Source organism: Talpa occidentalis, unplaced genomic scaffold (genome assembly GCF_014898055.3).
Source record: "Talpa occidentalis isolate TD23 unplaced genomic scaffold, MPIMG_talOcc4v2.1 talOcc4.3, whole genome shotgun sequence".
In the NCBI taxonomy this organism is placed as follows: Eukaryota; Metazoa; Chordata; class Mammalia; order Eulipotyphla; family Talpidae; genus Talpa; species Talpa occidentalis.
This window is the reverse complement of record NW_023603184.1, coordinates 146,870,355-146,883,050: the sequence shown is the minus strand read 5'-3', so window position 1 is coordinate 146,883,050 and position 12,696 is coordinate 146,870,355. Positions and strand designations below refer to the sequence as shown.

At 59.6% G+C, this 12,696-nt stretch overlaps 1 protein-coding gene across 1 annotated transcript; it reads left to right on the top strand.

Moving 5' to 3' along the window:
• Positions 1-3,408: 3,408 nt before the first annotated feature.
• On the top strand, positions 3,409-10,399 carry NMUR1 (neuromedin U receptor 1). Its single transcript, XM_037522153.1, has 3 exons — positions 3,409-3,537; positions 6,864-7,731; positions 10,011-10,399. Exons 1-3 carry the CDS (start codon positions 3,409-3,411, stop codon positions 10,397-10,399), a joined length of 1,386 nt encoding a protein of 461 aa, XP_037378050.1.
• The last annotated feature ends 2,297 nt before the right edge of the window (positions 10,400-12,696 follow it).

The following is a 12,696-nucleotide window of genomic DNA, read 5'->3' as shown; positions in this document are numbered from 1 at the left end:
TGTGGGTAGCTCCCTGACCGGGGATCAAACTCATGCTGCAGCGGCTGCGGATAGCTTCACAGGTTGCATCTAAACCTCTTGAGCCACCAGGGAGGCCCTGTTGAACACATTTTTTAAACTGAAAGCAAAAAAAATCCCCCCCTCCTTCCGCCCCATGAACACCCCCCCAGACAGCACCATTAACGTCAGTCTGGTCTCACAGGGACATGGCGGCCCCTCCCGCAGGGCTGCCCAGCAGCCATCTCCTTTCATCTGCCCCAGGAAGTGAGGAAAATAAGGGAGGAGAAGAGGAGGGGCGGCCCAGGCCTCCGGCTTAGGCCCCCCCCCCAAGTCCTTTCTTCGAGCCCCCCTCACTGCAGAGGAGGCCTTGTCCTTCTGCTCCGCAGAGAACTCTGCACAGGGAAAGAGGGGGGCTGGCTTCCCCGGGGCCTCTGCTTCGGCCCTCAGGGTTGGGATCCCTTCCTGTGGTGGAGCAGGCCTGGCCAGCTGCCATTCTGCCCTAATAAAGGCCTGCTCCTTGCGCTCTCTCCTGCGCTCACTCCCGGCGCCACCACACAAACACACTTGAGAGCCTTCTGGAAACACGCGTGGCTAGAAGGCAGACCCCTGGGGAGACCCCCTCGGGGGACGTTGGATCTGGCCTGGTCCCCTTCTTGCTCCTCTATGTTATTTTCTCTTGCTGCCTGGATGGAAAATGTGAACACTCACTGCCTTCTGGTTCAGAAAATGTACCCAGCTTCGGAGACATGCGTCTGTGTCTGCTCACGTTCATTTGAAAAAGAGTTAAGTGCCGGCTAAGTGCTTCTGGGTTCTCTGCATTTCCTTTCCTTTCTTCCTCACAGCAGCCTTATGAAATAGCCCGTGGTCACCCCATTATATAGAGAAGGAAACTGAGGCAGAGAAGCAACAGCCAGAGGACCCCCAACAGCTAAAGGACAAAGATAAGGAAATTGCTGCCTCTGGAAGCTCACAGGGCCCCCTTGCAAGGCACCAAGCCCTCACTGGGAAATGCCTGAATTTTTACCCAAAGTTCCAGAGTAATTGGGCACTTGGGGGCCTGGCATGTCCCCACAGAGTAGCTGTCCCCCAGGGGGGCACCCACTGGCAGTGCCACCCACAAGCGGTTTGGGGACTGTTAAGAGCAGGAAGGTGGGGCTGTCCTTGGAGGAAACACAGGGTGGGCTTCAGAAGGAGACCCAGGACAAAGGTGTCCCCCCAAAACCTAGTCTCTGCAGGGGTAAATACTCCCAGGGACTTTTTTGGGGTGAAGACTAGACTCTGGAAATTAGACCCTCTTTGGAAATGGGCGAGCGAGGTCAGGGTTGAGTAGAGGCAGGAAGCGCTCACTGCAAGGAACTCAACTCGAGCTCAGCCTCCGTTCCTACTCGCCCTGCATCTCGGGCCGTTACCTGGCATCTCAGACTGGCCGCTCCCTAGTGTTTAATTTTGTCATAGTCTCTGTCCAAGGCAGATGGGAGGCATGACCCCGAGTCTCTACGTGAGAACAAGCTGTTTATAAGTTTGGTAGTTTTTGTCCAAATGGACCAAGAAGTGTTTAAACTTTCAGTTCCCAGATGTGGGTTCCCCCTAGGAGTATCCCCCCCTGCTTCTCATTTTAAAAAATCTGGACTCTCTTGTCTTCCCTAAAGATACATGTTCTCCGTGACATCTTTTTTTCCAGAAAGATGTCGTCAACTTTGGGAGCTGCTGGGACAACAAGCCACCCCAACTCTGGACTCCACGGTGCCGGCTTGGCGCCAGCCCTTCTCTCTGACGCTGTTGTGTTTGAAGAGGCCTGGAGCCTGGGTGCAGGGGTGGCAGGGATGTGTGTGCTTGGTCCTGGCTGCTTGGCTGTCTTCCAGGAACTGTGGTGCCTGCCGTGGCTGGGAGTCACCTTCCTCCTTTCAGAAGGCTCGCGACTTACCTGCCGGTCTATGCAGAATGGGCTCTGAGGGGGGGGACCCGGCATCAGAATCTTGCCCAGGACAGGGGTCCAGGCAAGGGCCTACAGAATGCAGTGCCAGCCTGGGACATGTGTCCAGGGGACACAGGCCATACCACCTGGCCTTCCAGCTGCAAACTTGGAGCCATAGCTCCCACCACACAAGCTCCTGGTCCTCGAGCGACCAGCTGTCCTTCAGGAAAGCCTGCCTGCATTAGCCACTGCCAATTTTCACATTTGCAAACCAAGATCCTTACCCCAGAGTCCCCCATTGCTTTGGACTAAAGTAGACACAGATGTTGGCGTGACTAGTGAGCGCCTGAGCCCTCAGACACGGGTCATCAGCAGGAGGTCAGGCACTTGGGTTTGGAGTTCACAAAAGGGAAGATGCCCGGAGGAACCCCTGTAAGGCATCCAAGCCTGGCTTGAGAGCTCGAAGATTGTGTGGATGGGCAGGTGCCCGGGACACTGCGGGTTTCAGTAACACCGCGCCCACTGCCGATGGCACAAGGGACATCCCAACTCGGGACTAGATACCCCCAAGCTTTTGCTCGCCTCCCTGTGTGACCTGAGCTTGTCCTCCCTTCAGCAGTGGAGGTCGGGGTATTGGTGAGTCCCTAAGAGGAGGAGCTGACTCTCCAGGTCCCAGGCCCGGCCTGAGAGACTGGGATGGCTCAGAACAAGGCCACATGGCCCTCAGGCACCCAGGGGTTGGAGAGTTAACTCCGAAAAGCCCTGTCTGCAGCAGGAGAGGCAGAGGCAGAGGCAGAGGCGACGGTCCCCGGAGGCCTCTTCAGTCACTGGTCCCTGAGGCCCAGCTGCAGGACCCAGGGCTGCCCACACTATGGCCAGGCTCTGCACACTGAGGGTTTTTCTTCTTCCCATTGAGATGTGCCTCTTTGTCTTGCCTCTGCAGGGAAGGTGGTGAGGGGTTCTAGGTGAACTGTGGATGTTCCAGGGGCTGCTGCCGGGGTCTGGCGAAGACCAGGCTTGGTGCATCTGCCCTCGCAGGCTCTCAGGAGTAACCAGGGTGAGGTTATGGAACTGTTCACCTAGCCCCGCCCTAAGAGCCACACACAAGCTCCAGGACCCGGGAGGTGTCCCAGCCGCTCCCGCAGGCCCGGTAATGCTCTCCCAGCATGTCTGCCATTGTGCAGAGCTGGGCCCTGGTCTGGTTAGATGCCCACTAGCCAAACCGGGTGCGCTGACTCCCAGCCTCAGCCCTGGGGTGTCCCCGGGGGCCATGGGCCTGCCCAGGTTGTCTCAGGATGGAGCAGGGAGGCAGCAGGATGACATCTGTGGGGATGGAACTGGCTGTGGTGGCCCTGAGCGCAGGCCCAGACGCAGGGCACCCAGGTCGCCTGGTGCAAGGATGGCAAGCGCCACCGTGGCCACCAGTCTGCTCCTTTGGGTGGGGCCACACCTGCGGCTTGACATGGTCTTTGATTGCTCTTAATGCCGGAGCGATGCAGCCAACTTTTGGGATTTCTGAGTGGCAGGAGCTGCCCTGCCTTGTGAGGCGGAAATGGATCCTCCACATCCTTTCCAGGCTCCGAGCAACTCCAGAGGGCACTGTGGCCTTCAGGCCGTGCAGAGTATGGTCAGAGAGGTGTGTGTGTGTCCCAGTGAGGGGGGTAGAGATGGACGCGTTAGTCACAGGCTGGAAGCTGCGACCCCAGCGCAAGGTGCTCCCCAGCCAGGCTGCCTGCCGCTCTTCTGATCAACAGCAACTTCAGTCCTCAAGCCCCCGCCTTGCGCTCACTCACGTGGGGCTGAGTAATGAGCCCTCCAGGCCATCCCACCAAGGGCTTGGGGGACATTGCCCTGGCACTTCCTGCAACCCCCTCTGTGCTTGAGGCTGTTTATTCTTGGAGTTCCCGGGAAGAAGAGGGTCCAGCTTCCAGTCCCAGACCAAATGCTGACTCACTCACGTGGAGGGGGGGGGAGCAGGGAAATCGGGGCCATGAAGGTCTCCCCTCCAGCGGACACTAAAGGGTGCTGTCCCACCCCGTGTTCTTGAGTGCTGGCTGCCAGCACCGCACAAAGGTGGTGACCATGGTGAGCACAGTCTGCAAGACGGGAGCGAGACCAGGGAGGCAGAGTCTCTTTCTGGAGACCTGCAGCTCCCCAGCAGCCTTTCTGGGTCCTGGGGTTGTGAGTGCTTAAGCCCTTCCAGTGCTTCTCAAGTGTGAATCTGGGGTCTGGGGCTCCCTGAGAGGCTGAAGGTTCTGGGCCGTACCCAGTGTAAAGATCACACCCTGAAAGAGGTCCAGGGGCCGGCATAGAGAGGGGAGACTCTCAGGCAAGCTGCAGGTGAATAACCTCCACCCCAGGAGCTGGGGGCAGAGGGGGGAGGGTCCCGGCACCCTCCCTAGTCCCTCCCTGTGGCTCCCTCCTGGGCAGGTGGGCGGAGGTAAGGGTTGGGTATTTGGGGGTGAGGGAATAGACTTGAAGGGGCCACCCGGAGACCAGGAGGCCAAGCTGGGGGGAAGGTCAGCCCCGGGCTGGACCTTGGTGCTTCTCTTGCAGACAGGCGGTTTCCCGCCGGCAGAGTGAGCTGACGGGGTCGGGGAGACGGCAGCGCCGGGAGGGGACCGGAGGGGACGGCGGCGCCACAGAGCCCGGACAGGGGACAGGGACGGTGGAGGGAGAGGGAGGAGTCCCTGGGGCGCCTGGGAGGGGACCAGGGACCCTCTGGGCTCGCGGACTTTGAGGGGCTGGGGGTGGAGGGGGACGGGGGGCGGAGGGGGGCGGGGGAGGGGTGGGGGGCTGGAGGGGCAGGAGGGCGGCGCGCTGGAAGCAGGGACAACCTGAGCGCCCCGCGCTGGGGCTCCGCTCTGCGCTCCGCGTGGCCACCTGTGCCCGGCCGTGGCGAGGCTGGGGGGCGGAGGGGGGGGGGTTGGGGGACGCGGGGCGGGGGGCGGCGCTGGAGCTCCGGGAAACACTCCGCTCGCCCGGGACGCGGCGGGAGGGGGACGCGCGTCGGGCGGGCGGGCGGGCTGCGGGGGCGGCCCCCGCGGGCGCGGGCGGCAGGCGGGGCGTCGGGGCGTCGGGGCGTCGGGGCGTCGGGGCGGGCGGCGGGTCGGTCCCCAGTGCGCCCGCGGCTGCCCGTGGTCGAGGCTGATGGTAGGTGGCGGCGCGGGCGGCGGGGCAGGGTTTCCCCGGGGCGTCCCGGCTGCGGGACCGGGTTGGGGCGTCTCTCCACGCTGGGGGTTCGCGCCCGCGTTATTGCCTTTAGAACCTTGCCGGGCTTTGGGGTCCCGGGCGGCGACCGCTCCCCAAGCCTAGGGAGACCCCCTGGAACGGTTCCCGGCTCCTCCGCTCCCCTCCCGGCACCGGCAGGGTTGGGGGGCCGCACGAACGCTTGAGTAAATGAAAATGCCCCGTGACCCCAATATTCCCCAGACTCGGGAGTGAGGTGTGGGAGAGCCAGGGACGCGGGGCGGGGGGGGGGGGGATTGGGGTCTGGGAGAGGGAAGGACCTGGAAACAAAAGCTGAGCGGGGGTGCGCAGGTGAGTGGTCCCCCAACCCGCCTTGAGAAGAGGAGACGGAATGGAGAACTGAAGAAACAGGGGGGAGGTGGTGGGCGGGGCGGGGTGGGGTCCCAGCGGGCTCGTGGGGCGGTGGGCTTGGGGGGTGGCCAGGGAGCCTGCAGGGCTGCCGCAGGGGGCAGCTCCCGCCTTTGGGGCCCAGGCCACTGCCAGTGGAATCCCCTCTCAGCCCTGCCTGTCTCCCCTGGACTGTTTCTGCTTCTCCACCTGGGAAGTAAGGATCTTGGTCCTATAGATTGAAATTGAGCAATTTGAGGGGACTGTACACACCCCTGACATCTTCACATGTAGACTTTCATTTAATCTTATGGACACCCCCCTTTTACAGATGGGGAGACTGAGGCACATGGAGGGACCGGCACAGAGTGTGGCAGAGCCAGCATGTAACCCCAGGCCAGTCTGTTTGGACTGACTCTTTATCCACTAAATCTAAAGTGGGTGAGGGAGGGGGAGCCTGACCGCGGGGTCCCCCACACTCAGTGTCAGTATCCCGACTTCCAGAAGCTCAACTAACAGCAAACAGACCAACCAGCTTTCGTGTCAGCAGTACAGGTTTTAACCCTACACCCGCCCCCCCACTTCGTTTGATGCTCCCGAGGCCCTTCTGGGTGTCAGCCAGGCGGTGTTAATCCCTTTTGTGGATGAAACGCCCTGATCCCCAATAAGGTAACAGCCACAGCGGTGACAACGCGAATGGTCACAAGGTGGAGATGGAGGGGCTGCGCCTGCATCCAGGCAGCTGTCTCAGAGACCCTGTGATACTTGACCTTAGGTCCATGTCCCAGCTGTCCCTCCCAGGTCACGGGCCGTGCAGGGCGAGACCCCAGCGGGGACGGCTGATGGCAAAGCCCTTGCGGAGGGAACTGTCATTTACTCACGGGTTTCTATAGATTCTGACATTAGAAGCTGACATTTTATCATTCTTTTTTTAAAAAAAGATTTATTTATTTATGCATACAAGAATTGGGGTACAGGCCAGAGGCGTGGGGGTGAGAGGATTCACCAGAGACAGAGCAGGGAGCAAAACAGGCAGATGCTGAGGGGAGCAGCGAGCCAGGAGAGGTCTGCCGCGTCATGTGGGTAGCTCCCTGGCCGGGGATCGAGCTCGTGCTGCAGGGGCTGCGGACAGCTTCATAGGTTGTGTCTTAACCCCTTGCGCCACCAGGGAGGCCCCATTTTATCATTCTTAAGATGTAATCTTTCCATCTTTGAAACCGTAATCATCGTTACAATGGTGGCGGGGTTTTCCTTCTCACGGCACATAGAGTGACGGTCCCTGAGGTGTCGATGGCAGCTTGGTTAGTGCATCATGACAGAGCCAGGCCTCCGCAGGTGATTTTTCCAGGTGTCTCTCTCTTCTGTTCCACAGGCTCCTCTCTGCCTCAATTGCTCTGACCTCCCCGGAGATCTGCCCCCGGAGGGTGCAAGGATCCTGGTGTCCTGCAATGTCAGTAGGGAGGAGTTGAACCTGACAGACGAGAAGCTGAGACTCTATCACCTGGGGCCCCAGCAGACAGACCTGTTTGTGCCCATGTGTGCCACGTACCTGCTGATCTTCGTGGTGGGTGCGGTGGGCAACGGGCTGACCTGCATGGTCATCCTTCGCTACAAGACCATGCGCACGCCCACCAACTACTACCTCTTCAGCCTGGCCGTGTCGGACCTGCTGGTACTGCTCGTGGGCATGCCCCTGGAACTGTACGAGATGTGGCGCAACTACCCCTTCCTGCTGGGCGCCAGTGGCTGCTACTTCCGCACGCTGCTCTTCGAGACAGTCTGCCTGGCCTCGGTGCTCAATGTCACAGCCCTCAGCGTGGAGCGCTATGTGGCCGTGGTGCACCCACTGCAGGCCCGGTCCCTGGTGACACGGGCCCACGTGCGCCGCGTGCTTGGGGCCATTTGGGGCCTCGCTGTGCTGTGCTCGCTGCCCAACACCAGCCTGCATGGCATCAAGCAACTGGAGGTGCCCTGCTGGGGCGTGGTGCCCGACTCGGCCATATGCACTGTGGTGCGCCCACTAGTCCTCTACAAGCTGGTGGTGCAGATCACGGCACTGCTCTTCTTCTGCCTGCCCATGGCCACCATCAGTGTGCTCTACCTGCTCATCGGGCTGCAGCTGCGGCGGGAGAGGGAGCTACTGCTCAGGCAGGAGCCCAGGGCCCGGGCCCGGGCCAGCGACACCCGCAAGCTCCAGCAGCTGCAGAATCAGGGCCACACGCAAGTGACCAAGATGCTGTGTAAGTGCTGCTGCCGGGGAGAGGGGCTGAGCCAGGCACTGGGGGTGAGGCGGGGGCTTTCGGGACGTGCGGGAAGGGTCTAAGCACCTGGGTTTCTGATGGAGGCTGCATGTGAGGCTTGGAGTCACTGTGTGTGTGTTTGTGTGTGTGTGTACGAGCCTGTGTGTGCATGCTTGCATACCCTTTTAGGTTACCTCGGGAGAAACTCACACCAAAGATTAATATTCATGGGTCAGGGGAGAATTGGATCTGTAATTTATAGGGACCAATGCAAAGTGAAAATTTGGCATCCTTTGTTCAAAAACTTTTTCACTGTATTATTTCATTGAGGTACCAGTGGTTCACAATGTTGTAAATAGCTTGATGGTGTAGGCGCACATCTCTTCAGATGTTGCAACACCACATCTACCACCAAATCACCCATAGCCCACACGGTAGACCACCAGGCCCTCAACAAAACATTAAGAATGTCAAGACAGCAACAGCAGAGTAGTAAACCAAGCCCAAGGCCCTTCTACACGTAGACCCTGCGTCAACACAGACGTGGCAGGCCCACGAAGCCAGCCCTGCTCATGGGGCAGAGCCACAGATAGTGCAGGGCATGTGGCTGGGCTCCAGGATGACAGAACAGGAACCTGGACCCTCCAGATCTCACACCTTGCTCTTAAGCCTGTCTCAGCCCAGTCTGTCCCTGCAGCAGCCTGAGGCACGGGCAGGGGCACAGCGCTCCCCGCTCCTGCTTGGCTGCCCTCCTCCCTCAGTGACTGTTGAAAAGCCCCAGAGGAGGATTCTGATTGGTGGGCTTAGGTTATGGCCCACTCCCGGCAGAGTGGCAGGAGGCCGAGGTGTGCAGTCCCCATGGAACCACGTGGTGGGATCCTGAATACTGGGGGGAGCAGCAAAGTTCCCAGAAGAAGGGGAGCAGGATGCTGGAGAGTCAAAATAATGAATTCCTCAGTGCTGTCTGTGGTCCCGAGAGGGCCACAGGATGGCTGCTGACTGAAAGAGGCTCATCAGGAGGCGTGCCTGCGAGGGTCAAGTCAGTGTGCAGAGCAGAGAGGACCGGGGCTGGAGTGCGTATTGCGGCAGGCCAGGGCATGCCCAGCTGGGTCAAGATTCTGGATCTTACTGTGTCCTAGACCTGATTCAGATCCTGGGGAAGCAAGACAAACTGATGCTCAGCAAATCACTGATGCCCTTCCCTCCTCTGCCTGGCCCCCGCTGACGCCCAGTCAGGAAGGTGGGGTGAGCCAGGGCAGGACAGATCTTGGGCAAAGCCCTGGAGAAGAACTAACTGCGGGTCCCTCATCCCACTCTTCTCACCCCCCTAGAACAGTGTTTCAGGGCCTGGGGTCACTTGTTCAGGACTGGACCCCAGAGCTTGGGGCCGTGAAGTCTGTTCCTCAGCCCCTCGCCCCGCCCCAAGTCTGCTCAGCTCGGTCAGCTTTCCCCCTGGGAAGGTGGGGTGTTTCCTTAAGGCCACCTTGCCTGCTGGCCTGGGGCTTGGGCTGTCTTCCCTCCCCCACCTCTACCTTTTCTGAGGGCCTGCTGTGCACCTGCTGGGTGCTGGGGATGTCCCAAGCAACTCCTGAATGAAACCCAGGCGACAAGTGTGGAGAGCCCCTGGGATGTGATGGGATGACACCACTGGAGAAGGTGGCTTTTGAGGCGCAGGACACAAAAGTCACAGCAGGCTGGTGGCTGAGACCCCAGGAAGGCCAGGCTCGGTAGACCAGGGCTGGGGAAGCTCTGGAGAGGGCCTGGCCAGTCCCTCTTGCCATTTTCTGGGGTAGAGAGGGACCTCAGTAAAAGGGAGTTAACGCTGGCGGGATATTCAGAGGGGCCTTGGAGGGGCTGGGCCTGAGGAGTCATCGGGGGCCAAGGCAGGCTTAGCTTCGGGGGGTCTTTGTCTTGCTCTCTGGCCCCCTAAACCCCGTTTTACTCTGGGAGCATGGGCTCTGTTGTGTTTCTCTCTGCTTATGTATCAGTGGGCATAGCCCCTGGGGGGACCTGTATCTGTGCCCTGCTGGGGCTCAGCAGTCACAGCTGAGTCCACACAGAGATCAGCCTGGCCCAGCTGACCGTGACCCGGGCTGGGCACCAATGGCAACGGTGAGAGCAGAGCATCTTAAAGGGACGTGGGCAGGGCAGGCAAACTTCCAGAACTTCCAGATGGCCACTGGGAGTGGGTGTCCCGTGGAGTAGGAGAGGACAGACGGAAGCCGGGTGGAGGCAGCGGGGTGGGCTGTGCGGGTACTGACCCCCTTCTCTGCCCGCAGTCGTGCTGGTCGTGGTGTTTGGGATCTGCTGGGCCCCGTTCCACATCGATCGCCTCATGTGGAGCTTCTTGCCCCACCAGACCGACGACCAGCAGCTGGCCCTCGCCTACCATTACGTGCACGTCGTCTCCGGAGTCTTCTTCTACCTCAGCTCGGCTGCCAACCCCGTGCTCTACAGCCTCATGTCCAGCCGCTTCCGGGAGACCTTCCAGGAAGCCCTGTGCTTGGGAAGCCGGTGCCGCCGCCACAGGCCCCACCGCAGCTCCCACAGCCTCAGCCGGGTGGCCACGGGCAGCACCCTGTGTGACTTGGGCTCCCCAAGCAACAGGATCCACCCCCTGGCTGAGAATGGGGGCGCGGCGGGGCAGCAAGAGATGGACCCCTCCTGAGAGGGCCTCAAGGTGGCTTCACCTGGAGGGCACGGTTTGGGGCCACACCTGCCAGAGAAGAGCGATGCTTCATGATGCCCCTTTGTGCCTGTCCCACTTCAGCCTAGAGACATACCAGCATTTCACTAACCCCCCACACACACCGGAGGGACAGAAAGCTGCTGCCTGGCCTCCGCACCCCCAAACCCCAGTTAAAGACTTTCCCCTGCAAAGCATGGCTGTTGGTCACTGATACAGCAACCCTCCGTCTGGGGACAACCCCCCCCATGCCACCGCTAGCTTCTGAAATATTTCCAAGGGGCCCTGCCTTCCCTTCCCATTTCTTCTTTTTTAAAAATATTTTATTTTTGTGTAGAAGAACTGGGGTGCAGGCCAGGGGTGTGGGGGTGAGAGCATTTAGCAGAGACAAAGTGGGGAGCAGAGCAGGTGGATTTACTAAAATGCATTGCTAAGGGGAGCGGCAGGCAAGACAGGAGCGGTCTGCTGCCCCTGTGGATCAGCTCCCTGGCCAGGGAGGGAATGCAGGCCGCCAGGATAGACTGTTGTGGTGACAATGCTGAGACTTAACCTCTAGGCCACCAGGGAGCCCAGTCATTCCTTCGCGAGCTGTGTGCGTTCTAGTCCTTGCTCTCAGCTGCACCCGGGACCCCTCCTTGGCCCCTGTGATGCACATTCTGTTCCGGCATCTCCACCTGGAGGAGCTGCTGGCTGGGGGCGGGGGGCATGTGCCAGGCATCCAGGGACCAGGTTCCTGTCCCAGCCCTGCTGCCACCATCTGGCCCTCTGGCAGCAAACCAGCCGCTTTCCAGCCCCGTTTGCAAACTGAAAGGGGCCCTGACATTCTGCAGTGTCACACTTGGCACCTTGGTCACGGTTTTCTGTGCGTGTGCAACGGTGTGGCTCGTAACAAAACCCACTAATACTCTCAGACTACCAATGCAGAAATGACTGTACATCCTCACCACTCCCCAACGCCTGCCCCGTCCCTGACCTCCTGTGTCCCCATCCCGAGCCCCAGAGCCACTCAAGGAGCTTCTGTGCTTGTCCCAGTACAGGTGGGGTTGGGCACCTGTGTGGGCCCACATGTGAGCAGAGGCCCCGCCTGCCTGCCTCCTTCCTTGCCCCCAGACTGGCCTGCTCTGGGGGCAAGAGACACCGGCCAACCAAGGGCAAAGGAGTGACCTTGGAGGGACAGTTCTGCTTGGGGCTCAATGAGGTGGGACAAGGACAAGAGAATCCTGAAGTGGAGCCACATTCTGAACCCCTGTGGGCTCGGGCAGGACTCAGAGGCTTGGACTTGCCCTGCCACATCCCTGGACCTGGTCCTCCTCCTCCAGGACACCACAGGAGGAAGCCTGGCTTCCCTGGCAGAGAGTTTGGGGCCCTGGTGAGCTGGCACCTGAGTTCTGCACACCTGCAGCTGTAGCCCAGGCCCAAGGCTCCCTGTCTGCCAAGTCGGGGAGCCCGTGCAGGTTGCAGGTAGTGGCCTGGAGCTTTGAAATTCAATTACAAAAACAAATGCTCATTGTCGAAAATTTGGAAAGTACAAATAAAAAAAAAATGAAAAGGATTTTTAAAAATTAAAAACCTAGGGCCTCCTCAGTGGTGCAGCGGTTGAGCGCTGGGTTGCGAAGCTGCCCGCAGCCTTTGCAGCGCCCGTTCGATCCCCGGCCGCCAGGCGAGGGTCCCACATGGTGTGAAGACCTTGCCTGCCGCTCCCGCCGCTCCCACCGCTCCCCTCAGCAGTGTTTTTCATCAGTCTGCCTGTTCTGTTCCCCGCTCTAGCTCTGGTGAATCCTCTCACCCTCCCTGTACCCAGTGCTTGTATAAATAAATAAATAAATAAATGAATCTAAAAAAAAAAAATATTAAAAACCTCCCTTGCCAGGGCCTGGGGGAGGGAAGGGAGAGCTGTTTCTATGGTACAGCTTCAGGTTTGCAGGATGGAAGAGGGCTGGAGTTGGTTACACGGCCTGTGAATACACTCGCAGAGCGATGACCCTACAATAAATGGCGAGGACGGTACATTTGTGTTGTGTGTATTTTACCACCTTTAAAAAATAGAAATGGTTAAGTCTAAGGGGAAAAACAAAGAAAAAACATCCCTAGTTTTGCTCCCTGTCTGTAGGGCGGAAGGGAATTCTTTGGAGAAAGGAGCCGTGAGAAGAGGCTGTCAGAGGGGCCAGCTCCCAGGGACTTTGGGGTAACGTGGAGGGAGTGGCCAGGCCCCACACGTCAGGCTGGGCCCGTAGTTCCGTGGGACACTCTTAAGTGAGTTACACTCTCAGGGAACTTTG